This window comes from Hemiscyllium ocellatum, chromosome 43 (assembly GCF_020745735.1).
Source record: "Hemiscyllium ocellatum isolate sHemOce1 chromosome 43, sHemOce1.pat.X.cur, whole genome shotgun sequence".
Classification (NCBI taxonomy): Eukaryota; Metazoa; Chordata; class Chondrichthyes; order Orectolobiformes; family Hemiscylliidae; genus Hemiscyllium; species Hemiscyllium ocellatum.
The window spans coordinates 29,043,016-29,069,452 of record NC_083443.1 but is presented as its reverse complement, the minus strand read 5'-3'; the positions used below and the strand labels follow the sequence as shown (position 1 = coordinate 29,069,452).

General features: G+C 40.2%; 1 protein-coding gene across 4 annotated transcripts in view; it reads right to left on the bottom strand.

Moving 5' to 3' along the window:
• Window positions 1-26,437, bottom strand: part of LOC132835116 (prolyl 4-hydroxylase subunit alpha-1-like) — an 81,511-nt gene that overhangs the window by 5,432 nt on the left and 49,642 nt on the right. For all 4 annotated transcript variants that reach the window (XM_060854443.1, XM_060854444.1, XM_060854446.1 and 1 more), the window contains 5 exons: window positions 16,034-16,133; window positions 13,400-13,453; window positions 6,826-6,891; window positions 5,775-5,843; window positions 2,139-2,235 (listed from right to left, as the gene is read on the bottom strand). In XM_060854443.1, the coding sequence (XP_060710426.1) occupies window positions 2,139-2,235; window positions 5,775-5,843; window positions 6,826-6,891; window positions 13,400-13,453; window positions 16,034-16,133 (386 nt within the window). The remainder of the gene's footprint in view (window positions 1-2,138; window positions 2,236-5,774; window positions 5,844-6,825; window positions 6,892-13,399; window positions 13,454-16,033; window positions 16,134-26,437) is intronic.

Sequence of the window (26,437 nt, the reverse complement as noted above, 5' to 3'; positions counted from 1 at the left end):
ATTCAAGTTCAGTGAGTAAAACTGGAATATGAAGCTAGACTTGAAACTCTCATTGATGGTTGTGAAAGTCTATTTGGTTTATTAATTTATGAAAGAAATCTGCCATCCTTACCCAGTCTGATCTACAAGTGACTCTAGACCTGCAATGAGGTTGTTTTTTTTAAAACAGTCCCTTCAAACAGCTGTAGCAAGTCACTCAGTTTAAAGCAATAGGTATTGGGAATAAATGTTGGCCTTGCCAGTGATACCTGTATCCAATGAAAGAATAAAAACCTCCTCACTGCAAAATTCAATAAAGAGCCACTCTAAAAATATTATTATTAGGTACACAGGGGGCTGGAAAGATGAAACTCGGGAGAGAATCAGTTAACACCATCTAACAATTTTTGTTTTCAGTTTGCAGTGTATTTTAGGTGACTGTGCGGCCTACATGCTTCAGTCCCAATGGCTGCATTGAACACTGTGACCCAGGAAATATCAGGTTCCAAGATGCTGTCGAAGGCATAGGGTTCACTTTCTTTCTCAATAGTCCCTTCTTTAACTTTCATTGTTCATGGGAGGGCAGCATTTATTGTCCATCCCTAATTGTCACTGAGAAAGTCATGGGAATTGCCTTCTTGAATGGCTGCAATCCACGTACTGTAGATACAGCTGCAGTGCAGTTAGGGAGGAAGTTCCAGGATTATAATCCAGTCCTGTGTACCACTGTCACACCACCAATAAAAAAAAACTACCAGTCGTTCTGTATTTTCCTCCCATCCAACATGCCTGGGATGTACTTGGAAACTGGACAGGAGGTGATGATTTAAACTAGAAGCTCTGGGGAAACTGCAAGCAGCAATCTTTAAGCTGGCAATCCGTGATTTAACATTCAATGAGTTGCTGCTTCAGAGTCAAGTCCATTACGTCACCTTCTCTTTTAGTTTCACTTGATCCTGTTTCCTTCCCAGCTCACTAAACAGGTGGCTCATACAGAACACTAGTTCGGAAGTCATATTGGTCTTGAAGTTACCTCTGTTTCTTTTTCTACAAATGCTGCCAGACCTGAGTTTCTCCAGTACTTTAGTTTTATTTCATACAAAACTCTTGCTACATACATTATGATCCACTTTATCAGCCTTAGATCTAGATGTATCTATGTTGAGGCATTGGGGACACCAAGAGCCAAACTGTTTGAATTTCTTTTTAGACTCACCTCTTGCTGGTCTGGTAACAGCATCACCTTCAAATTCCCCAAGCCACTCACCATCCTGACTTGGAAACGTATCGCCAATCCTTCAGTGTCGCTGGGTCAATATCCTGGAATTCCTTTCCCAACAGCAGTTGTTCAAAAAGACAGCTTCCCACTATCGTCTCAGGGGCAACTAGGGATGGGTAATAAGTGCCCACATCCCACAAATGAATTTTAAATAAACTGCCTCCAGCCCTACAAAACCATGGTCTTCTAACTTTGATCTCTTGAGCTGCATCTCCCTAAGAACCAGGAATTTCTTTCCTAAATCCAACTCTCTACCTCCTTCTCTGCCCCAATGAACTGTTTTTTTTTTACATAGGGCAGCACAGTGGTTAGCACTGCTGCCTCACAGCGCCAGAGACCTGGGTTCAATTCCCGCCTCAGGCGACGCTCTGTGTGGAGTTTGCACATTCTCCCCGTGTCTGCGTGTGTTTCCTCCGGGTGGTCCGGTTTCCTCCCACAGTCCAAAAATGTTCAGGTCAGGTGGATTGGCCATACTAAATTGCCCGTAGTGTTAGGTGAAGGGATAAATGTAGGAGTATGGGTATGGGTGGTATACGCTTTAGCGGGTCGGTGTGGACTTGTTGGGCCGAAGGGCCTGTTTCCACACTGTAAGTAATCTAATCTAAATGCAATATCTTGCGTGGCTCTGCAGGAAAAGACTGGCTAACGTTATGTTACATAGTCAGTAACAATGCGAGGTCACATGTACTAAAGGAAATGCCTTTGTTGTACAGTGTGTGCTGTGTTTCATAGTTGTTGGCTCTCCATTATTATTTGTAAGAATATGGTAAATCTGTGAATTCATCAGAAGGACGAGATTACCCCTGATAATTATGCTGTATGATTTATGAGACTGACACATACCCGCTACTCCCTTGATGTACAGCATTTCTGTACTTACCCCATTTGTTTCCCACTAATACTGGACAAGCTGCATGTCGGGTGCTGTAATCACCTTCTCCACTGGGAAACAGATTGTACCAAAATACTGCTGTGCCCTGCAATACAAGCATTCAATATATACTCAACACGTTAAACAAATGAACTGATTAAATCACACAGTGATTTAATGATCTAAGATCAACAATGATTTAAAGCATTCCCGCAGCGTTTGCCAAATGTCCGTGAAGGATAACTGAAGAATATAAACAAACTTGAAATCAAAACAGAAGCAGCCCAAACTGGAACTCACACTCATACATTTATTAAAATTACATCCAACTTTCATACTGAGTAATCAAATTAAGGAGATTGGTCCAAATTTGGATTTTTTACATCAAGGGATTATCAGTAGTGTCAGGTTTACAACAAAGCATAAATAGTTTCTGAACAAACTTGCAGTCACAATTTTATAGCTTAATAAACCATGTTCTTGTAGATAGCAAGGCAGGGACGACTAACTTCTCTACCAAAAACAGTCAGTATCAATTATATCTAGGCTTGCACTTGCGATGCATTTCTGAAGGGTATGTTTCATTGGTGCGGGTTTGAATGAAATGCCAAACCAAATCTCTGTCTGTTGCGGGGATCAGATGAATGTTTAAAGATTTTGCTGTGCCAGTTGAAGAACAGGGAGTTTCCTGGTATTATTCTCAACAAACTGCACCAACAAGTTTGAACTGGCTGGTCCTTCCACTGTTGCCATCAAACTGCCTCCATCTCGCGTTACCTCACTGACCACTGCCTGCCAGGTTGGCTCTTTCTAAATGAATCCCTTTGTAAAGTTTGAGATGGTTAAAACCTCTAAACAAATTGCAATCCTACTTTTCTATTTATATTTAATTATCCAACATACATACAAACTAGAGAAGTCTAAATTGGTAGTAGAGAGTTTAATTTAGCACTAGAACAGCAGTTTTGACTGATGTTGAATATGCTAATTACAAGTCAGCTAAGTACTGCACTGCAAGAAAGATTACATATTTAAAGCTCCCTTGAATGTCTCTTATTCCCATGTTGCCTTGTGATAGGGTTAGGATTCCTCTGATGTTGCTTGTTACTAAGGATAAAATAAATTTTCATTTATATAGCATTCTTTACATCTTCAGGATATGTCAAAGCCAATAAATCTTTTCAAACTTTGCCACTAGTGCAATTTAGATAAATGTAACAAGTAATGTATGCAAGGCATGATTGTTGGTGCCCCCTCAAACCGGTTGGTGAAGATCACACAGACCAGAATGCTTTGCTGGAGACTCTTATTGCTTATCATAGACATTACATGGTCACTCTAAACAGACCCACCCAAGGTTGGAAAGCTTTTCTTTATATACACATACATACCTATGTACTTTACTTTCATAATCAAGAAACAAAGTTAACCAAATCAAACAAAAATATAAGGGCACTCTAATTGAAAACTATGGGGTATGCATTTCCAAGCCATCTTTTAAAAAACAAGCCGCCTAAATTTTAAAAATCAACCTATTTGGACATGTTATGACATACCCTTGACCTTCTGGTCCAGAGGTAAGGACTCTACCATTGCATCACAAGAGCCCTTGTACATATCCAAATGATTACTTTTAATCAAACTGTTCAGGCAACAGCTCTGGAGCAGGTTGGACTTGAACACAGAACTCTGTTCCACAGGTAGGGATATCACAAAAACCCTCTCTCACAGCCAAGTACAATTCACCAATCAATACTCAATACCTGCTTAAGTTATCTTGAATTAATAGGAACTTAACATCCATCCACTGAACCCATTAGAAATCAGCAAACACTCCACAAAGAGTTACGAGATTAGTGACCAGATTGCGGGTTTTGAGGAATCCATTTGTTGACTAGGATTCCCCAATGCCTTTTACTCTTCAAATCGGCTTTAGAACCCTTTACTTTGCCCAGACCAAGCAAATCGACATCAGTTAAATATCTCAGCTGAAATACAATACCTCCATTATGTGCCCATGCTCTGACGTGGAATTTGAATTCTGAATCTGCTAAAGAACAAGAACTTTCCCTTAAGTCTCTCAAACTCTATGCAGGACCATCTTGTAAAGCACATGAATATCCTGGCATAGTTTACATAATGTAAGAAATTGGACCTTTAAAAAAATTATTCCTTTCTGAATAAAGTGTACAATTCTTTGGAATTAATGGGTGTAATTTAATGCTATCCTGGCAGTGAAACTATTTTTCATGCTCTCTCTGGACAAAAAAAAAATCAGTCCTTAGCAAAATAGACATTTGAATGTTAAATTCCTAATTTAACAGAATAGTATCTTAGTGAGTGCCTGTCAGGGCTAGCAAATTACCCTTAGCATTAAGTAAATGCTGTGAAGTTAAATACAATGGATGCCCAAAGAGACTTGGTGTTTCAGGTACATAGATCTTTGAAATATCACAAACTGGTGCAGAAAATAGTCAAGAAAGGTACTGGAATGCTGAACTGGAGTACAAGATTACAAAAGGTTATGCTGCAGTTATCCAAAACCCTGGTTAGACCCAACTTGGAGTACTGTAAAGAAATCTGGGCACTGAACTTTAGGAAGGATGTTAGCCTTGCTGGTAGTGCAGTTTGCCTTACAAGAATGATACCTAGGCTTCAGGGGTGAAATTATGAGGAGACATTAAACAATTCAGGCCGGTTTCTCTAGAGTTTAGAAAGTTAAGGGGTGATCTGATCAAAGACTTTGAGATATTACCAGGAAGACAGTGTAGATAAAGAGAAACTATTTCGACTGGTTGAGGATTCTAGAACCTGGGGCATAGTCTAGGAATTAGAGCCAACTGAGACGTTAGGAAGCACCTCTACACACAAAGACTGGTAGATTATCATACATTAGATTTCCTACAGCGTGGAATCAGGCCCTTTGGCCCAACAAGTCCACACCGACCCTCCGAAGAGTAAACCACCCAGACCCATTTCCCTCTGACTAATGCACCTAACACTATGGGCAATTTAGCATGGCCAATTCACCTGACCTGCACATCTTTGGAGTGTGGGAGGAAACCGGAGCACCCAGAGGAAACCCACGCAGACACGGGGAGAATATGCAAACTCTACAGAGACAGTCGCCCAAGGCTGGAATCAAACCCAAGGCCCTGGTGCTGTGAGGCACAGTGCTAACCACTGAGCCACCGTGTTACCCCTGGATGTTTGGAACTTTCTTCCACAAATGAGGATGCCTGTTCAGTTGTTAGTTTTAAATTTGAGATAGTTAAATCTTTGTTAAGAAAAAGGCATTAAGGGATATAGGCCAAAAGCATGTAGGGACACCCCCAGTGCATCACAAAACCTTTCTCCCGCACATGAACTTCGGCCACAGATCAGCCGTAATCTCCTTGAAGGATGAACAGGCTCCAGGGGATGAATGGCGGTCTCATCAATTAGTTCAATCCCAAATATTACTCATCTCATTTGGATAACATGGAGTTAAACAGACAAGAATAGTGAAGACAGAGCAGAACCAGAGATCAGGAAAATGCGACAGCATGAAGTGCAAGGAAAAGGCTGTACGCATGAGCAAGTGAGAGCACGTGTGGGAAATGAGCACCGGATTGTAGAAGGAGAGATAGAAATCAATTAAAATACCTTTTGTGGCCACACTGCTGCTCCTACTTCAGGAAAAACTGTGGCTCCACCGGCTGCTACATCACTCATCTAGCAAAATAAAGTCAAAACTGAAGACGAAAGAACAGCAACAAATACACAAGAAAGGCTCTTTAACAGATCATACAATTAATGTCAAGCTACAAATAAAATCTAACAAACAGCCATAACGTCATCCTTTATTACAAATATCTGCTATTCCTGAAAGCATCAGGATGATTTGAAGTATGACGTTGATTCGATTAAATAGCAAAATAATTATAGTCTAGGGACTGAAATATATCTGCCTGCTCTGGTCCCCTTAGCTCACATTCCACAGCCTCTAATCAAACTTCATTTAGAAACCATACTCCTCAGGCCCAACACCACATATTGTGTAAATGCCACTGTGCCTGTTTTCCTTGGTCCCCCACACCTTATTCAAAAGTTAAACATGTAAGATGCAACGCTTTCTTGAGAATTCTGCCTGATGGTCCGGAGTTTGAAAGCCCCCTTTCAGCAGTGGCTTTCAGCTGTTGTTTTGAACAAACCGTGAAATGACCTGGCTCTGTACTGCTGTCACAGGGGGTGGTGGGGGAAGTGCAAGCTGAAGAAATGTTGAGAATGTAATGCGAGTCCTCATACTGAAGTAATAATCTCTTTGCATAAGACGACTAAGCATTTCAGAGTTTTGTCCTTTGATTTTAAATGCATTTTTGTATGAAACTGGCAGCATTCATATCCCTTAAAACGGGATTCAACGGGGCTTCTGTTCTCAGCCATGCCTGTGTGTTGAAGTTAAAACCAGATCTCGATGCTCTGGGAGGGGAGGGAGATAAAAAGAGGAGAGATTAAAATGGTCTATCCTCTTAGAAGTGGCTAAGGTGCCTCAATTTTTTTTCCCCAAATACATAATAGAACTCACACAGCTGTTTTACAGGCTAACAACGTTGCGTGAAACACAGAGCTTAGTTACTCCAACAGGTCACAAACTAGATGGCTGAATTAATGGTTCAGATTCAATTAGCCAAATCATAGAACAGATCTTACTTACGTAAAATAACCAGGTAGCAATTCTGTTTCCAGTCCCCAACTCTTTGAATGCATCTGGCTCATCTTTCTATTTAGAGGTAAGAAAGTTGTTATTGATGCAATGTCAGTTATGTAGAACATGAAACTCTATGGTGCCAGCATTAATGATGACAATGCATTTTACATACAATTCCTTTCTCTGCCATTTCAACAGAAGCACTAACCCATAAATGCTTAGACAATGGATTCACCATTCTGACATTACAGCAGACAAAAGCAATTCCACAAACATGTGTGCACATTAATTGTTTTGCAGATCTCAATTTGAACATAATTGAGATTCTGCTAAGTGGTACATCACAGAGAAAGCCAAACAAGCCATGCGTTAGATCTGGCATGTTTTCTAAGTAACATTTGAGACTAAATTAAAATCAGACTTTATTTCTGGCCATACACCCAGAGTGCATCTCAGACCCGTTCTGACTCCACGTTGTGTACTTTCCCAATCTCTGTTCTCATGACATGTGCGCATTGTATCTTAAACTTAAGTAATTCTCCATGAACACTTCCGTTTCAGGTCTTGGGTCTAAACACTGCACTCTTCCATATTAGCTGATGGAGCTCTGTTTCAATTCAAGAGTGAAAAATAGTCACAATGGCTCACCAGCCTTTGCTCGAGTCACCACCTTGGAGGCATGACAGGGAAATATCGACTGGCTGGAATCCATAAGATAGCCAGCAGGAGTCTCAAGCCCACAATACAGATAGACAGAACACAGAATGGAGGGCAATAAAGTGCATGCAACTTGCTACGGCTGCAAAATACAAGCACTTGCATGCAAATTATCTCTTTCTATGAAATATACTGTTAAGGACCAGTCCAAACCCCCATCGAGGAGATAGCCTAAACTCTAACTTTTTCTTATTTAGAGGCAAGTATAAGGTGCTGTGTTCCAGATGTAATTTAATTTGGTTATACTACTCGGCTTTAAGCAAATCACTTTATTCTTACTCTACTGTTAAATTACAAAGGAAAGAAGAATTGATCTAATTAACTATTGTAAAAGAATAATACATTATTCAATGACTAAAAATGCAACTTTTCCAATATGGAAACATCTCATAAATACACCCTGGGCAAAGGCAAATTTAGTTAAATGGACTGGCCTGATGTGCAGTTCTGGCATCAGAGAAAACTCCAGCTTTTAGCTGTTACAGATAGAAAGGCAGGTTCCACAGCCAGCTTCAAAAACCCCAGCAACTGCTGAAAACGAAACGAAACAAAACCTCAGGTTCTGTGGGAGCCTGACTCCACCCATTCAGGCTGTTTCTGTTGTTCTAACTTCAAAAAAACCCAAGGCCTCACAAGCTGTTTACTTTATTGGCTTGGAACAGACTTCTCTGCAGCCCTATCTCAACCTCTCTTCATAAAAATAACCAGAACAAAATACACCTCTTAAAGCCATAGTATTATCTCACCTCCCCATTTATAAAAAAGACCACCAATATCCAAAGACGGTAAAACCCTATTAATACACTATAATGCACACTACATTGACTCTAAACATGCAAACATTCTACATTACAGTCCATTTCAATCAGTTTCTTCTGCCACTGAATGCCTTAAATCTTCCTTCATCACAGTTGTGACAGCGTGTCAGCAATTACATTCTCTCGTCCTGCTACATGTATAATTTTCAAATTAGATGGTTGCAACAATAAACTCCATTTAAGCAGTGGACTATTTTTATCTTTAATTTTTTTCAAAAATGGTAAAAGGTTATGATCAGTATATAGAATTAGATTTATTGTCACATGAGTACAGTGAAAAGTTTACAAAGTCACCACTTATGGCACCATCTTAGGTACAAAGGTACCTAGGGTACAGATTCTTAGGAACGAATTAGAAAAATAAAAGAAAAAAAAGTTCAAAACAACAGAATAAACAGTCCAACCCCAGCCCTGTGCAGGCACCTCGCCTCCACCTCGCTTCACCTCTCAAGGCCAGGAGTCTGCTCTACATTCACCTTGAGCCGGAGTCCACGCTGACTTCACTCAAGGCTCAGGACAGTAGGTAAGAAAGAAAAGAAATCACAAGAAAAAAAAAGACATGGATGGAGAATATGAGCACTGGCTGAGGAGTCCTACTCCATGGCAATCTTTGCAGTGACTTACAATTGTTTCAGACACGTTACTGGCAACATAAATGTTGAAAGGTTGCAATGCCAACACCAAACTGAAGATCACCTTCAGTGTCATGGAATATTTCTGTTGATGAATATTCAATTTTCTTGAAAAATACCCAACAGCTCTTTTTATCTTCTTGTCAGCTTCTTACAATAGTAGAGCACCAACACTCCAATCGATAGCCACTTTGTGTAGTTACGTGTGGCGAACACTGTGTGGAGCCGAAAATGTGTTGCCGGAAAAGCGCAGCAGGTCAGGCAGCATCCAAGGAACAGGAGAATCGACGTTTCGGGCATAAGTCCTTCTTCAGGAACACTGTGTGGGGGATGGTGGTGGCGGTTAACATAGCTTTAAGGCTGTTAATTTCCTTCTGACAGACCTCCATTCACTGAAATTTTCAGTACTTCTCCAACAAGTCAGTCAGTGGAGCAATGACGCTGCTAAAATTTGGTACAAGTTTTTGATAAAATCCACTCAGTCCCAAGAATCGTAGTACTTCCCTCTTCGTTGATCGTATGGGAAATTTCTCAATAATTTTTGTTTTCACGTCCATTGGGCTATCTTTCAATGTTCAATGACATGGCCCAGGAACATGACTTGGGTTTTTGCGAACTCACACTTCGCCAGGTTTACCACCATGCCCGCATCCAGAGGTTTGTCAAACAATTCCAATAGATGCTCCAAATGTTCTTTCATACATGATTAAAACTTACCAGATCGTCGATATACACCACCTAATTGGGTAATCCTGAAACTACTTTATTGGTTAGTCTTTGAAATGTGACTGGTGCATTTTTCATACAAATGGCATGACTTTAAACTGGTACAGTCCTTTTGGTGTCACAAAATCCAAACTTTCCTTCACTTTTTTGGATAATAAAATCTGCCAGCTTTTATATTTTGGCTCGAGTCTTCCTTACTCCCACATGGCCTCCTACTGGTAAATCATGCGCTACTCACAACATCTCCTTTCTATAACCCACAGTAATACAACTTGATGAACAACTGCCCATTTCTCATTGCCTGAATACGAGATAGTCTCCATTTCCTCATCAAGATGTTATTTTTAAGATAGTAACATTCTGGGATACACAATCTTTTTTTGTGTATAATATCTGATACAACAGCTTTAGCTTTTCATCTTTCCATTGTAATTCAGTTAACGTCTCTCAACTAAAAATACTCACGTTGTCCTCCACCTGTTCTTGGTTTTTCTTAATCATCCGATCAAACATGTTCTCCGGTAATTGAACTTCAACTTCCTTATCTTTATTTTGATTTCTCCTCCTGCTTCAACCTGTGGCTTCCTTACTTTATTAACAGATAGTTCCTTTTAACGCTCTGCTCTTCCACGTGAGTTCTCATTACCTCAGGAAGTGAATTTTTGAACTCTTCCAAAATAACAGTCTGATCTATTTTCAATGCCTTTATTTAGCTATCAAAGGTACTTTGCTTGATCCTTTCAACTCCTATGCACGTTTGACCAAGTTCGATCCTTAGATTCCTGAAATGTTGTCAGTAGACTTCTGGCACCAGGTTTATATGTATTTAACATTGCTTTTTTCATCTCATTGTACTCCCTGGATATTTCTTCTGATATTGATGCAAATATATATAAACTAGCTATACCTACCAATTTTGTTCAACTTCTAAGACACATGGTCGTTGTTCCACTGACTGACTTGTTGGAGAAGTGCAGAAAATTTCAGTAAATGGAGGTCTGTCAGAAGGAAATTAACAGCCTTAAAGCTATGCTAATGTGTCATTTCATTTGTTTAGCCACTTTTTCAAATGAAAAAGTTCTACAAACTTTGGCAATGCTTGAATATATTTAAACAGATCCCTACCAGGCCTTTGGCTAGAATGGGTTTGCTCTTCATCATTGTCCCTATCACTACTCCTATCTTTTATCTTCACCATTTTAAATCAACTTTCATCTTTCATTGACAACTTCTGAAATTCAAAAGCTAGCTCCTTCTCCTTCTCTTCTACTCGGACCTTCCTTTCTTTTCCTTCTGCTTTTAATCATAATTCAAACTGTTTCATTTTCTTTTCATTTTCAGACTGCTCAGAGACTCAGTTTCAACCTCTCTTTATTTACAAAAAAAAGGACGTTAATATACCTCTGAAAGCCATAATATTATTACAATTTGTACTTTGACTACAAAACACAAATCCACTTAATTTCCTGGCTACAAACTACTGTTTCATATGCATCCCATTTTAAACAAATAAAACCAATTGCTCCATAAAAATTCTTACTGAAATCTTTCTTCAAATATATTATATAATTTATAAAATACAAGTGATCAACCTAAACCTTTCTTTTGCATTACACATGACACATAAGATCAACTAAATTTTTTTAAAATTTTGTGCCCTACTTCAAAAACTGAAGAAAGGAACCAAAGAACAACTCCCTCAATCCAATACAAATACTGATCTCCATCGTAACAATTTCACACCTATTCAGTAGAATAATGTATTATCAAAACAATATTTTTTTTTCTAGACCAGAAGATGGTGATGATCTGTTCTCTTGAATTGTTGCAGCCCATTTGGTGCAGGTAAAACCATAAGTCTATAAGGGAGGTAGTTTCAGAATCTTGACCCTGGAGGCACAGGGATACAAGTCAAAAGGCAGGTTACTCATTGTTGGTTTTCCAGCCTCTGACAAGCTCTTGCAACCAATATTAATGTGGCTAGTTTAGTTCAATATCTGGTCAATGGCAATCCTCTGGATGTTGATTGTGGATGACTCAATGATGGTAATGTCGTTGAACGTCAAGAGACAATGATTAAAATTCTCTTTCGTTGGAGGTTGTCATTGCCGGCATATGTGCACTGTGGATTACTTACGACCTTTCAACCCTAGTCTGGAGTTTGCCCTGGTCCTGCTGCATTTGGACATGGGCTTTAGTATCTGAAGAGTTGTGAACGGTCCAACCATCAGCAAACATTCCATATCTGGTCTTGAGATGGAGGGAAGGTCATTGATGAAACAGCTGAAGTTAGTGGAGTCGAGGATACTATCCTGAGGAACTGCTGCAGGAAGCACCTGGAACCAAGGCATGTGACCTTGAACAACCACAACCATCTTCCTTTCTGCCAGGAATGAGTCCAGCCAGCAAACAGCTTTCCCTGAATTTGCATTGATTTTAGTTTTAATAGGGCCTCTTAATGCCACACTCGGTTTAATACAGCCTTGATACTTGTTACTCTCATCTCCTCTCGAATTCAGCTCTTTTGTCCATGTTTGAAGCAAAGTTATAAAGAGGTCAGGAGTGAGTGGCCCTAGAGGAAAGCAAACTGAGCATCAGATAATATGTTATTGCTAAGCATGTGCTGCTTGATAGCACTGTTGACTACCCCTCTCCATCACTGATGGGGGTGGTAACTGGCTAGGTTGGATTTGCCCTGCATTTTTGCATAGAGGGCATACCTGGCAATTTTTCACAGGCTGGGCGGGGTCAGTGTAGTAGCTGTCCTGAAATAGCCTGATGCCAATAATTCTGGAACACAAGTCTTCAGTTCTATGCCTGGAGTATTGTCAGGGCCCATAGTCTCTGCAGTATCCAGATGCTCTTCACATCACATGGAATTAACTGAATTGGCTGAAGATTGGTAATGGTAATGTTGGGGACCTCCAGATGATACTTGAAAGTAATGAACTCAAAATATTCATGATCACAAGAAAACAATTAGAAAAGGCTGTTGTCATGATCCTCTGTCTTGAAGGCATTCACCCTAGGATCTTAACAGAGGTGGCTGCAGAGACAGTTGATACAGTGGACATGACATACCAAACTTTTCTACGCTCTGGAAAAGTCCAAGTGGATTGAAGAATTGCTAATGTAACACCTCTATTCCAGGAAAGAGGGTGTAAGAATGTACTAGCCAGAGATCTGATTTGCAGGCCTGATTTACAATACAAATTGGAATACACACATAAATCAAGAATTACATCAACTTTATGGATAACATATGCAAACTTCCGTAATCTCTTCAAAAAAAAGAAGCTGTATTCCTAGCTATCCAAAAACGTTGATGATAAATCTTGATTTATACTGGTTCCTGAATTTTGAGAGATGAATCCATCACTCAGCATGCAATGACTGAAAAGAATCAACTATATTGCAATTATCTATTGATTAACCAACATGATTTTCCCAAATGAGAGGCTGCTTTTATCATGCAATGCTAGGGCTAGTTTACCCATGCAAGCCCATTATAAAAAGCAGAAGGATTTGGAATTTGGAATGGATTTGCAACTTCTAAGTCACTACTTGCCCGAGCAAAGTCATGGTGGGGCTCATACTGCCCTCCCACGCCATAATTAGCCACCTGAAACAAGAAACAAATTGTGGGGAAAAAAAAAGGCTGAAAGAATAAAACAGTGACACACTTACCCGTCCAAAGTCAAAGTGAGGCTCGTATTGGCCTCCTACCCCATAATTGGCCACCTATGGCGGAATGAGAGGTCAGACAGAACCAGTCAAATGCTCAATGTTTCATAAGCACCAAACGTTATTGCGAATGTTACTGTACAGTGAAAAGGTAGAAGATTCTCAGGCTTATGGTTCTAATGTCATTATCATCCTAAGGAAAAGATTATTAATCTGCGAAAACCAAACTCATTACTTGACTATTTTGCTTTGAGCTGCTGAGTTCAGATCGTCTGACACAGAAGCAATTTTGCCGAGCCCTGAATCCATTTGAAGTTCTTCTTCATCTCCAGCTTACTCCCAACAAAACGTCTACAATAAATACGATGTCTTCATACTCTTTTATCCAGTTCCCTTTCATTCCCAAGGTTTCCACAAATCCTCACATCACTAGGAGCGATTGTTAAGGGTTGAATTAGACATCCCGATCAGCCAATGTAAATATGGTGTTATGGCAAACAAAAATCATTTTACTCAATCAAAACGTGTGGTGCTGGAAAAACACAGCCAGTCAGGCAGCATCCAAGAGGCAGGACAGTCAATATTTCAAGCAGAAGCTTTTCATCAGCTGTGCTTTTCCAGCATCACACATTTTGACTCTGATCTCCAGCATCTGCAGTCCTCACTTTATCCTCAAAATCATTTTACGCTTATCTAAAAGATAAATGACTTTCTATCTGGATTACATGGAGTTTAAGGCTCAGTTAAGGAGAACTTTCCTTAAAATGAAAAGTTCAATCATGCATTTCTTTGAAAGCTTTCTGCTGTCTGAAGTGTATGTTCTTCACAAATTGATTCAGCTAACAAAATGACATTCACAGTTTATATAAAATCAAATATCTTGCAATTTTATGCAACATACAGCAGAATAAAATTAGGTCTGAACAAATGTATTCCTCTTAATTCCCATCTTCCTCCTGAATCATACTGTTTGGCATTTCCTTTTAAAAAAAAAACACAATTATAATGGTTGCTGAATCAATCAATTTTCCCAACTGACATTGAAAGTCATGTATCTCCTTGAACGGCTGTACCATTGTAAAAAAAAACGCTGCAGAAGTTTTAGGTTTAACTTCAGGAGCCTGCATCACAAACTTTTGCATTCAGTTTCAGCCAACAGTGTAGCTTCAGTAGTTAGCAAAGTACTGAATAAAATTGAGGTGAAAAACTCATCTACAGATAATACAAAACCCATTGGAGTAAAGCTGGAGGTAGTAGAGGAGCCCAAAAGGTCAGAAGTCGCAGAAGCAGGCCATTTGGCTCATTGGGGAGAAAGTGAGGACTGCAGATGCTGGAGATCAGAGCTGAAAATGTGTTGCTGGAAATGCGCAGTAGGTCAGGCAGCATCCAAGGAACAGGAGAATCGACATTTCGGGCATAAGCCCTTCTTCAGGAATCTCTTGTTCCTTGGATGCTGCCTGACCTACTGCGCATTTCCAGCAACACATTTTCAGCATTTGGCTCATTGGGTTTGTTTCACCTTACACTGAGATCATAGCTGGTCTGATAATCTTCAATTCCACTTTTTTTAAAAAACCTTTTCCTCATAACTCTTTATTCTCTTACTGATTAAAGATCTATCACAAGCAGAAGGGAAATACATATTGCTTTAGCCAGAAAACCCAACCGTACAGAACTGAACATTTGGACTGCACCACATAGCCTGAAAGAACATATCAGAATCCTAACTTACCACATAGCATCCTGTCTACTGCAGTTCAGAAGGAAATGATCATACCTGGAATTGTAGATTCTATAGTTCATCTTGACTTTTCAAAATTAAAAATGGTGTGAAAATGTTACCGAAAACTGCTGTGCGTGAGAAGGGCAAAAACACTATTTGAACTCCATAGCAAGTGAAGTTCATAACACTGGCCAAGATGTTGGCTACTGAAGTATATACGAGAGGCGCAGTGGAAATATGCCAGGCAGTGACAGAGGGGGTCGAGGGAGAGAGTTGCAAACAGAGTTAATGTTTCCAACTAAGGACCTTGTATTGGTGCAGGTCTGATGAAGGGGCATCTGCCTGAAACTCTTTCTCATTTGTCAGATGTGGTAGCCTCTATGGAGAACTTGAGCCATGTTCCTTCGATTTTAGTTTCCTAGCCTCTATACTATATTGCTTTGCCTTAGCTACCGAAGTTTGACATGTTCCAATCCTCGTTTTAATTTCACTGATTGTTTCCAAAGGCTCTGCCACATTTTTTTCAAACCAGATGCAGCCCTATTATCGAAACCTTTACATTCTAATACTATATCTCATTGTCTTTAGAATCATATGGCAGTAATCGCCGTTGCAAATGGGATAAACAACTATCTCTCTATTCATCTGAAACAAAAAACAGAAAGTGCTGGAAAAGCTCATCATGTCTGGCAACATCTGTGGAGAGAAATCTGGGTTAGCATTTTGGGTTGAGTGACCTTTCCTCCGAACTGAACCAAAACGTTAACATTGGCTTCTCTCTGAAGATGCTACCAGACCTGCCAAGCTTTTCCAGCATTTTTGGGCTTTTGTTGCTGTGGTTTTTTTTCTTTGGCTTCTCTCTACTCATTAGAATAGAACTCAATTTACCCTAAAACCTTTTTGCACACACCTACCTGCAGCTCCTCGGCTGTGGAAACATCAAGCCCTGTCAGGTCTTGTATCCTCTGGTTAATCCGATTAATCACGGGGTCTTCATATCCTGACAACCATGCACTGAACAGAAGAAAGAATATGGTTTGTTAAAGCTAGTGCATTATGAAGATTCAGCAGACAGCCCTTCATACAACTATGACAACATGCTTACCACCTGCATTCTATTACCCTGTTCAAGATAACAGCTTGAAGTCATATACTCATGAATGTTGGTACTTCTTGGGCTAATATAGAACTGTTCTAAATGTGTAACAGAACAAAAGGAATCAAACAACAGTACTTATATGAATAATACTAGCAAATGTAGATTCAATAACTCGTTTCTCTTTGTCCCCCACCTAGAGGGCGGGGACTGTTGACAGAAACGACACATGGGTGGGTGGGAGGGACTGCCAAATGCTTCTTACTCGAGACAGACAAATTATTCCATGTGGCCATCAAGGACATGGATTCCCAAGCAAAACAAAAAAAGTCAGTTTCAAGTATATATCTTTCAGAGTAATGACAAAGTTTCATTCTTAGCTTGCCAGCTATCTCATATAAGATTCAGGGAATAATCTGATTAACGCTGCCACGCTAGCCAGGGTCAAACACAGATTTAAGCTCTTACAATGATTAGCTCTCAAGAGCGTCACGGCACCCACTTAAGGAATCGTACAAAATATTACAATTTCTTATCCATGAAGCATGAACAGCTCTTTACAGTTAAGTTGCTGCATCTCTGTTCTTGGCCAATTTTCCAGAATAGATCGAATTTCAAGCAATTAATTTTCTGGCCGTGTACAATAATAATGAAACCTTCTCAAAACAAGTGCTCAATCACGCTCTGAAAGTGAAAATTCTGTGAGAGACACTCAACAAAAACTACAATCCGAATGTCATTAAGTTACACTCTACCTCTGAACAATAGACTTCCTTTAAGTAGTTCAATTACAGGGTTATAGCTAGGCGTTAACCTTGGTTTATAAACAGCATTCCTGCCCAAGTCATAAATTTGTGGTCTTGGGTCGACAACAAAGATTTGAATAATAACTGAGAGCAGCAAAGAGGATGAGAGAGATATTGATGAGGCTATCTTTTGAATGAAATATCAAATCAATGTTCTCTCGATATGAAATCTTACAGAACAAGGAAATTTTCACATTGACAATATTTACTCATCGACCAACATACAAAAAATGTTGATTATTTGTTCATTCATTTCATTGCTGTTTGATAGACCCTGTTGTGAGCAAATTGGTTACTGCAATTCCCATATTACAACTAACTCTGGGAATCAATTTGGCTTGGATGGTTAGTTTAAGGCAGTGTGATGCCAACAGCGTAGGTCCAATTCCCATCACTGGTTTGAGGTTACCATGAAGGACTCTCCTTCTCAACCTCTTCCCTCATCTGAGGTCTAGTGGCCCTCAGGCTAAATCACCACCAGTTGCTTCTCTCCAATGAGAGAGCAACCCCGATGGTCTGGTGAGACTATAGCAACACAACAACTAAGTGTACACTTTAAATGTCGTACTGTTTCAGTGAGACAACACAAAGATGAGGAAGACACAAGGTTGCTCCTTCAGATACCAACAGAAAGTAATGTCTCAATGAATAAAGTGTACAACCTTTATCTGCATAATGACTAAATCCTTTAGACATTGTGGATCGGTTTCAATCCTGTCATGACAGAAGCTGTTGCAAAAAGTGGTCCCACTGGAGATCTCAGAGGGAGTGAAACCTCCCCCAGTTAAGTTAGAGTGCAGAAGGGGCTGACCTGTGGTTCTCAGTTGCCACATTAGATGTTAATTAGATTCATTGACACCCATTATCCCATTCTCTCCTTGCCTTATTGAGATTAAACAGGTCTTTCCATGGCTTTCTCATACTCCAGTAAGGACCACTGGGCTTGCTCGTAACCAGCTAGGAGTAAGGCTGAGGCCTGTGGAGTCAGATTGAGGGATCCAGCTTTGGGAAACGGGTGTTGCTGAATACCAACTCCTTCCCTCGCCACTAAATCCCATGGCCTTATCACTGACCCCTCTGATAGCTCCTCTTCTGTGACTACCATCCTGCTTTCATCTATGGTTTGGGCTTCCTTACTGATCTTTGACCTTTTGGTTACATTGAACCCAGCAGCCTCTGCTCCCACTGGCAGTATGGGGAACTGCTGGGCCTCTGAATGAGCAGCAGCTCTAGGCATGCAGGACTGACACCAGGGACTTCAGTCACGCAAAGACCAATGTCTGAAAGGCACTCCATTGCAATGTGGCCTTTCCAAAAACTAATGATGGTTCTCCAGTTCCCCATCGGTTTTTCGAGTAGTGTGCACCAGCAAACCCCCTTCTCCCAACCATCATCGTTTAAAAAAATTTATTAATTTGTGGGATGTGGGCATTGCTGACATCCTGGTAAACCCATTTCTGTACCCTCTCCAAAGCCTAGTAGCAGTGTAGTGATCAGCACTCTACTCAAAACTCTGTTTTCTATCCACAGATGATTCCAGACCTCCTGTGTTTTTGCTTGTTTCAGACTTCCAACATCTGCGCTTCTTTGATTTTAGCTCTTAAAAAGAAATTTGCAAGAGAAAGTTCAGAGGTACGAGTCTGTTTAAGCATATCCAAATACTAGGAACCACTAAAAGATAAAACATTCATGGACAACCATCAAAAATGTTTGAATTCTGTACTCTATGGCATTTGCCAACATAAATAACTATCTATTTAACTCCCATTCTGACCTGACCTTGGAACTTGATGTGAGGGACTTGCTAGAAGCAGCAGGAAACAGGAATTCTTTCCACTAAAAATACTAGCAAGAAAAAATTTCAATGCAAGATTTCTTCAAATATATTTTTGAAACTTTATTTCATACATGTGGCCTGGAATAGCACAAATGAAATAAAGATTTACTAAAATAATCTAGTAAAAGATAGGCATGCAATTGCACTATTAATTTCCCGAAACTAATTATGTTTACATAAAATGAATTCGCTACTTTTAATTAAAAGTAGTAATTCACGAAGCATCTAAATGACTCCATTATAAGAACTGTACCAGTGTGTCCATGTTGTGTTCCTGAGGCGAATCAGTCTGATAGCCCAGGCTGCAGAAACTAGACTATATGTCAACTTCAATCTAATTTTATTTTTCACTCACTTTGCAAAGATCTAATGCCTTATTGACAGATGGAACATAGGAAAATGGTTGTGGTTGCTGGGGGTCAGTCATCTCAGTCCCAGGAGATCTCTGCAGTAGTTCCTCAGGTTAGTGTACTAAGCCCAACCATTTTCAGGTGCTTCATCAATGACCTTCCCTACAACATAAGGTAAGAAGTGAGGATGTTCATCGATGATTGCACAATGTTCAGCACCAATCATGACTCCTCAGACACTGAAGCAGTCCATGTTCAAATACAACAAAATCTGGACAAGATCCAGGCTTGGAATCATAGAATCCTTAGAGTGTGGAAACAGGCCCTTCTGCCCAACAAGCCCATACCAACCATCTGAAGAGTAACCCACCGAGACCCATTCTCCTACCTTACTATCCTATATTTACCCCTGACTAATGCTCCTAACCTACACATCCCTAAACATTATGGGCAATATCGCATGGCCAATTCACCTAACCTGCACATCTTTGGATTATGGGAGGAGACCGGAACACCTGGAAGAAACCCACGCAGACACAATGAAATAAAGATTTACTAAAATAATCTAATAAAAGATAGCCATGCAATTGCACTATTAGAATGTGCAAACTCCACACAGTGTTGCCTGAGGCTGGAATCAAACCCAGGTCCCTGGCATGGTGAGGCAACCCCTTGGGCTGACAAGTGGTAAGTAACATTTGTGCCACACAAATGCCAGTCTATGACCATCCACACTACAAGACATTATAACCACCATCCTTTGGCATTCAATGGTGTTACCATCAATGAATCCCCCACTATCAATATCCTGGGGATTATCAGTGACCACAAACTCAAGTGGATTCACCACATAAATGCAGAGGCTATACAAGAGCAGGTCAGAGACTAGAAATACTGCGACAAGTAACTCACCCCCTGACTCCTGTGATGCTGCTGCTCCTTTAACAAGGTTATGCTGTCCTTGGCTTTTTTTTTAAACCAGAGAGGTTGTAAAAGACACAAACTCCAAAAAGTCTGGGGTTGAAGGATTTCAGGGCCAATTTGTTTATACCTAATAGACACTGCTTCAGACAGATGGCTTTCAAGTTTTAAAAAAAACATTTGTACAATGAAAAGGGAGTGGCCAGTTCTCTCAGCTCAGGAGATAGTAAGGTCTGCCAATGCTGGAGATCAGAGTTGCGAGTGCGTTGCTGGAAAAGGACAGCAGGTCAGGCAGCATCCGAGGAACAGAAAAATTGACATTTCGGGCCACAGCCCTTCATCAGGTTGGGTTTGGTTTTCAGCATTAGCGTTAAAAACTCTGTTGGACCCGAAGAAGCAGGTCCAGGTACTCACTCTCTCTGACTTCTCATCTGAAAGACACTGCGTTTGATTTTACCTTTTGTGCCAAGGGGTGTTCATGGGGATGGCTGCAAGTATTTAGAACAGCATAATTAAGTTGGGATGATCTGTTGGGTTTTCGGATAGGTTAAGTTATTCAGTATTCTGTTCTCGTTTGCTTGTATTTCATTCATTTATCTTGTAAATAAATTGTTTGTTTAAAACTAAGTGGTTTTACCAGCAGCACCTCTCCTGGAATATAAACTTTAGACCTGCTTAAAACAACCAGCAAAGTTAGGGTCTGGGCTACCTTCTTGAAATGTTTTGAGGGGTCTGGCCTGATCCATAATACACTCCAAAGCCTGTCCCCCATCTACAAGGTGTAGGTCTGGGGCCTGATGGAATACTCCCCACTTGCCCGAATGAGTGCAGCTCAAACAACAAAGAGCTTGACACTATTCAGGACAAAGCAGCTTGTTTGACTGGCACTAAAATCCAAAAGCATTCACTTCCCCTGCCACTGACAATGCACTGCAGGAATTCAATAAAGATCCTCAGGCAGCATTTTCCAAACTCATGACTGTTTCCATCTTGAAGGACAAGGGCTGCAGAAACACGGGAATACCATCACCTTCAAGTTCCTCTCCAAGCCACTCACCAACCCAACTTGGAAATATATGGCCATTCGTTCACTGTTGCTGGGTCAAAATCCTGGAATTTCCTCCTTAATGGCATTATGGGCCAACCAACAGCAGGTGGACTGTAGTGGTTCAGGAAGGAATCCACCATTGCCTTCTCAAAAGGCAACTAAGGATGGGTAATAAACATTGGCCAACCAGCGACACAACCCACAGCCCACAAATGAATAGAAAAAAAATTAATTGACGATACTAGGATCTCCTTGTAAACTGATGTATTGCATGATTTCAAGCATCTTATGTAGCCCTGATATTGTAAGGCAAAGGTAGCTGGGGTGCAAAAATGAGTTTAAAGTTGTGTGGTGTGCGAGGAAGATAAAAGAAACAAGCAAAATGAAAAGGAGAGTCAGAGGGAAGGGAGAAAGAAAAATATGCATATAGCATGTTCTTACAATAGATGTCCACAGGTAAAGCTACCTTTGAACATATGAATTCAAATCCTGAAAGAAACAGATGAAGCAGAATGAAGGTTTAGGGAAATCACTGTCCATTCAAATACCCAGAGAACTGAGGGACTGATTGTTTTAGTTTATATTTGCAAGAAAGCAGAAACTAAAATCTGTGACTCTGTCACTGGTTCATGTTAGTCAGGTCTGTCCGCCTGGCCAGCCCAAGACTGTAGTCTAGGGATTATTGTCTGGCACAGCGCACAATAAAATCAATAGCATTGATTCAATTACTGGAGCAGTTGAGGTAGTTATTGGGTCCATCTGCCTCACCGTGCTCCATGCTGAATGATGACTTAAGCAATAATTAGCATTCCTTGAACAATGAGGATGCTACATGGAGGGATATATAGAGACGAAGAGAAAGAGAGAGACAGACAGACAGAGAAAGGGAAAGAGAGATTCAGACACAGAAAGAGGGTGATGCAGGTTGCCTCTGCTGTTTACTCCAGAACTTGTGTAGGATTTACTCCACGAGATGCACAGGGCTTTAAGGACTCCAAATGAAGAATAAAAATGGATACTTCTTTATTCAAAAACAGTAAAGAAATGACATAGAATCTGGTATTTTTCAATTTAGAATGCAGAGGTACACTGGATAATACACAGTTATTTTTAGACTTCTCTTACCTGTTTTAGGATAGCCTTTTAGGAAGGAGGGTTGTGCATTTCAACTCCAGCCACAGTTAACAGCTGTTTGAAATATTATACCAGCACTAAGCCTGAGCTACTTGTATGTAGCAGACTACAAAAATGTCCAATGGACTTCTGTTGAAATTTGTCTGTACTAATTAAACAATGGAATGCTGTATTGCAAACTAAATCAATCCCTGTCTCTGACAGAGCTGAGAACAGGCCACGACTCGTACACACCAACTCCTTTCATAGTGTTAAGCTGTTTACCATCCTTAAACTACAGTCAAATAATCCTTGGGCAGGGAGTGAACAGATCATAACTCATCCACAAACAGATTCAACCGCACGCAAGCACATAAGTGGAGGTATACGCTGCGACACATCAAGCAATTTGTATTTAAACTAGCAGCAAACAAAAATCAAAAGGCTCCAATCATCTGTTAAATTGCTAACTCATTTAAAAAAAAAGGCAGGATTGAGCTGCAGCAGCTCTTTGCTGTTATAGCCAGTTAGTGGCCGGCATTGTAAGGAGGTAGAACTGAAAAGACCATAAGACACAGGAACAGAAACAGACCATTCAGCCCATCAAATCTGCTCTGCAATTCAATGAGATCATAGCTAATCTGATCATCCTCAACTCCACTCTCCTGACATTTTCCTTATAATCCTTGATACCCTTTCTGATTAAAAATCTTAGGTTTGATTATACTTAATGACACAAGCCTCACCAGCCTTTTACATTAAAGAATTACACAGATTCACTCCCCTCTAAGAGAAGAAATTCCTTCACACCTCCGTCTTAGATATAACAACATGCCTGTCCGAGTTTGGAGTTCTGAATAACGATGGTAGAGGCTCCTCAAATCTCATTTCATCACATGATGTGAGATCGCAACATATCACTGACCAGGGATCTCCCCCCATTGTTGCCATGCGGCAGTGACATGTACTGGAAGGATTTGCAGGAATTTGAAAGATTCAGCCTGTTTGACGAGGTTAATATCTGTTCCTTGGCTATCAGGCCCCCAGAGCTTCAGGTTCAAAGGCAGGAACATTACCCGCTGCATCACAACAATTCCCTGGATGATCGATAGCTGAATTTAATCACAAGGCAGTAACCTAATCAAAGGGAGTTTGGTAACCTCAAACTGAGACTGCAAAATGAGCAATTTACAATCCTCCTCAGAATGCTGAATTGAGATGCTCTTCTTAGAATCACAGAGGTGTCCAGCACGGAGAAAGATCCTTTAGTCCAACTCGTCCAGGCCAATCAGATATTCCAAATTAATCTGGTCCCATTTGCCATCACTTGGCGCATATCGCTCTAAACCCTTCCTATTCATATACCCATCCAGATGCCTTTTAAGTGTTGTAATTGTACCAGCCTCCACCATTTCCTCTGGCAGCTACACACACCCTCTGCTTAAAAAAAGTTGCCCCTTAGGTCCCTTTTAAATTTTTCCCTACTGACCATTTTGTTTTTTTAATCAGGTGGAATTATGTGCTTTTGATTGGAAGTATTTGGGCACTGTATTTTCTGACATGTATCCTTTACATGTAAAGGATAAATCAATGATCTTGAGGACCATCCCCATGTGCTTTTCCTCCTCTCTGTAGTGGTGGTGGCCAGGTTAATCTAATCTTCCCTTCCTCTCATCATTTGAACAAAGTTTTAATTTCAAAATTTAACTTGAATAGATAATCACAACCTTGGAAAATACTATGGGGGAAAGAGTTTTATCAAGTTCCTTTAAGATGATGCTAATTTACATGGACTAAACTTTGCCTGGACATTCAACAGGCAGACGATCCTGCCCAGTCCTACCTTTTGACAGTACGTCCCGTTCAAAATAGTTGTGCGCGTGGAAGAGACATATTTGACAACATGTGCATAAAACAACATCTGGCTGTATTATAAGTGCATTTCTTTAAACTAACCAGAAGCTTTTAATCTGTTCCTTAATGCTAATTTTTGAGAGCGCTTTATCACTTGACAGTTTTAACAATGGTATCATTAACTTCTCTCAAAAGTAATAAAAAGCAAAGTTGTAGGGGACAAAAAGCTGTTTAACACAAATCAGATATTCGGGTTTGTTTACCATTAACACTCAGCCAAACAACACTTCTAATGTTCACTCATAACTTGCATTTACATAGCACCTTTAGTATAGTACGTTAACAGGAGCGTTATCAAACAAAACTAAACTCAGAGGCAAAGAAGCCAATTTGAAGTCAGGCAACAAAGTTTGTTAGAGAGATAGATGATAAACAAATCCTTACAAAAGGATTTGTACACACCCAATGAAGGAGTGGCGCTCCGAAAGCTAGTGCTTCCAATTAAACCTGTTGGACTATAACCTGATGTTGTGATTTTTTTTTAAACTTTGTACACCCCATTCCAACACCGGCATCTCCAAATCATTACAAAAGGAAAGAGAGTTCAAAGAAGAGCGATAAAGGAAGTTAATTAAAAAATTTTGAACCCAGGCAGTCCATAGTGTGATTACAAGTGGGCATGTCTGAGAAGCCAGCATTAAAATAGAGATTTCGGGGATAGGGAGGTAGGAATCACACAGAGATCTAGACCAAGGACAAGAATTTTTAAATCCAGGTGCTGAAAGGCAAGTTCACAAGGCAGCTATCTGAGCGCAGAGTGGAGGGTTTGATAGAATTCTATTAACCCAAATGCATTAATGGATATGGTGTAAAGGTAGCTTATGGATTTATGCCACAGATCATCCACCATCTCACTGAATGGTGAACAGGTCAGAGAAGCAAAGTGGCCTATTCTTGTTCTGGGTTACTATGGATGAATGTGGCTTAGTGCAATTTAAGACACAAGAAACAGAGCTTCAGTTTAGTGCCCATCATTTCTTATTTGCTGCATTGTCAATGTTACAGCAATGGATATACATCAAAAGTAACACATTGTGGTGCATCAAAGTACTTCACATCCAATGTTACAAAAGGTGCCACCAAAAGGCAAACTTGTTCTTTCTTCAGCAGATGCAGCTGATATATTTGAAGAAGGATCTAGGCTTGAAAAGAGACGAAGAGGAAACATTGTGTGAAGTGATTGATTGATATTGCAGAAGATGGAACCGCTGTGGCTATGGACAGAACTCCTAGCCCAGACCAGGAAGAGACAGAATGCCAAACAAAATTGCTGACATAGTTGATAGCAACATGGCCCTATGTTAAATGTAAACCTTGATAAAGTTATTTTGTTTTTCTGGTTATAAATGTTATTTTTAGACCTGACCCTTCCTGAGCAGACTCCGCACCCTTTAATTACAGCTGATGCCATTCCCTCTGGCTTGTAATAAAAATGAACTCATGGAGATTTTCCACATTTTTGAACTATAAGTGACAAGCTATAGTTTAACATGCCTGACCCAGATTTTGTAGTATTGTGCTGCGCAGAAACCTGATGCAAACTTTGAGAGAAAGGAAATGGGCCATTTAATTCTGATACATCACAATTTCCACTGAACTGCTGCCAAGGCAGATCTAGTTTATGATTAGCTGCAACAGGAGGCAGCTAATTTCAGCTGGTGAAGTCAAAGACTGGTTAGATTTCCTCAGCCCTCTTGCCTAGGCAGAATTTGTTGTGGGATGATGCACGGTCTCTATTTCTTTCTCACTTTGAGTACGTGTGGTAAACCTCGCACCTTAAACAGTAGTTTTAAACTAGCTTGTGTGTGTGGCAACTTCCTGCAAAGACTGACACACTGCGAGGGATCCACTGTACTCACCTCTGAAAGACGGTCAGTCAAACAACCAATAGAAAACGATACTGTCACAACAAAAAACATTACTGAACGGAAACAGAGAGAGTTGGAGATGCAGCGCTTGTGGAATGTGGCCTACCCGATCCCCGACTGAAATCTGTTCTGAGGAAGAGTTATATGACTTGAAATGTTAAGTCTGCTTCTAGCTCTGCAGATGCTGCCAGATCTGTTGAGTTTCTCCATTACTTTCTATTTTTATATTAGAAAGAAATCTGACCACTTTTAGAATCTCTGTTCTGAATTCTCAAAAAGTCATCACGTGCTTCTGAAAAGATTAAAAAGAGACTTGCAGAGCTTATCTTTCCAAGAGAAAAGAGATCCCAGCCTTCAGTCTCTTC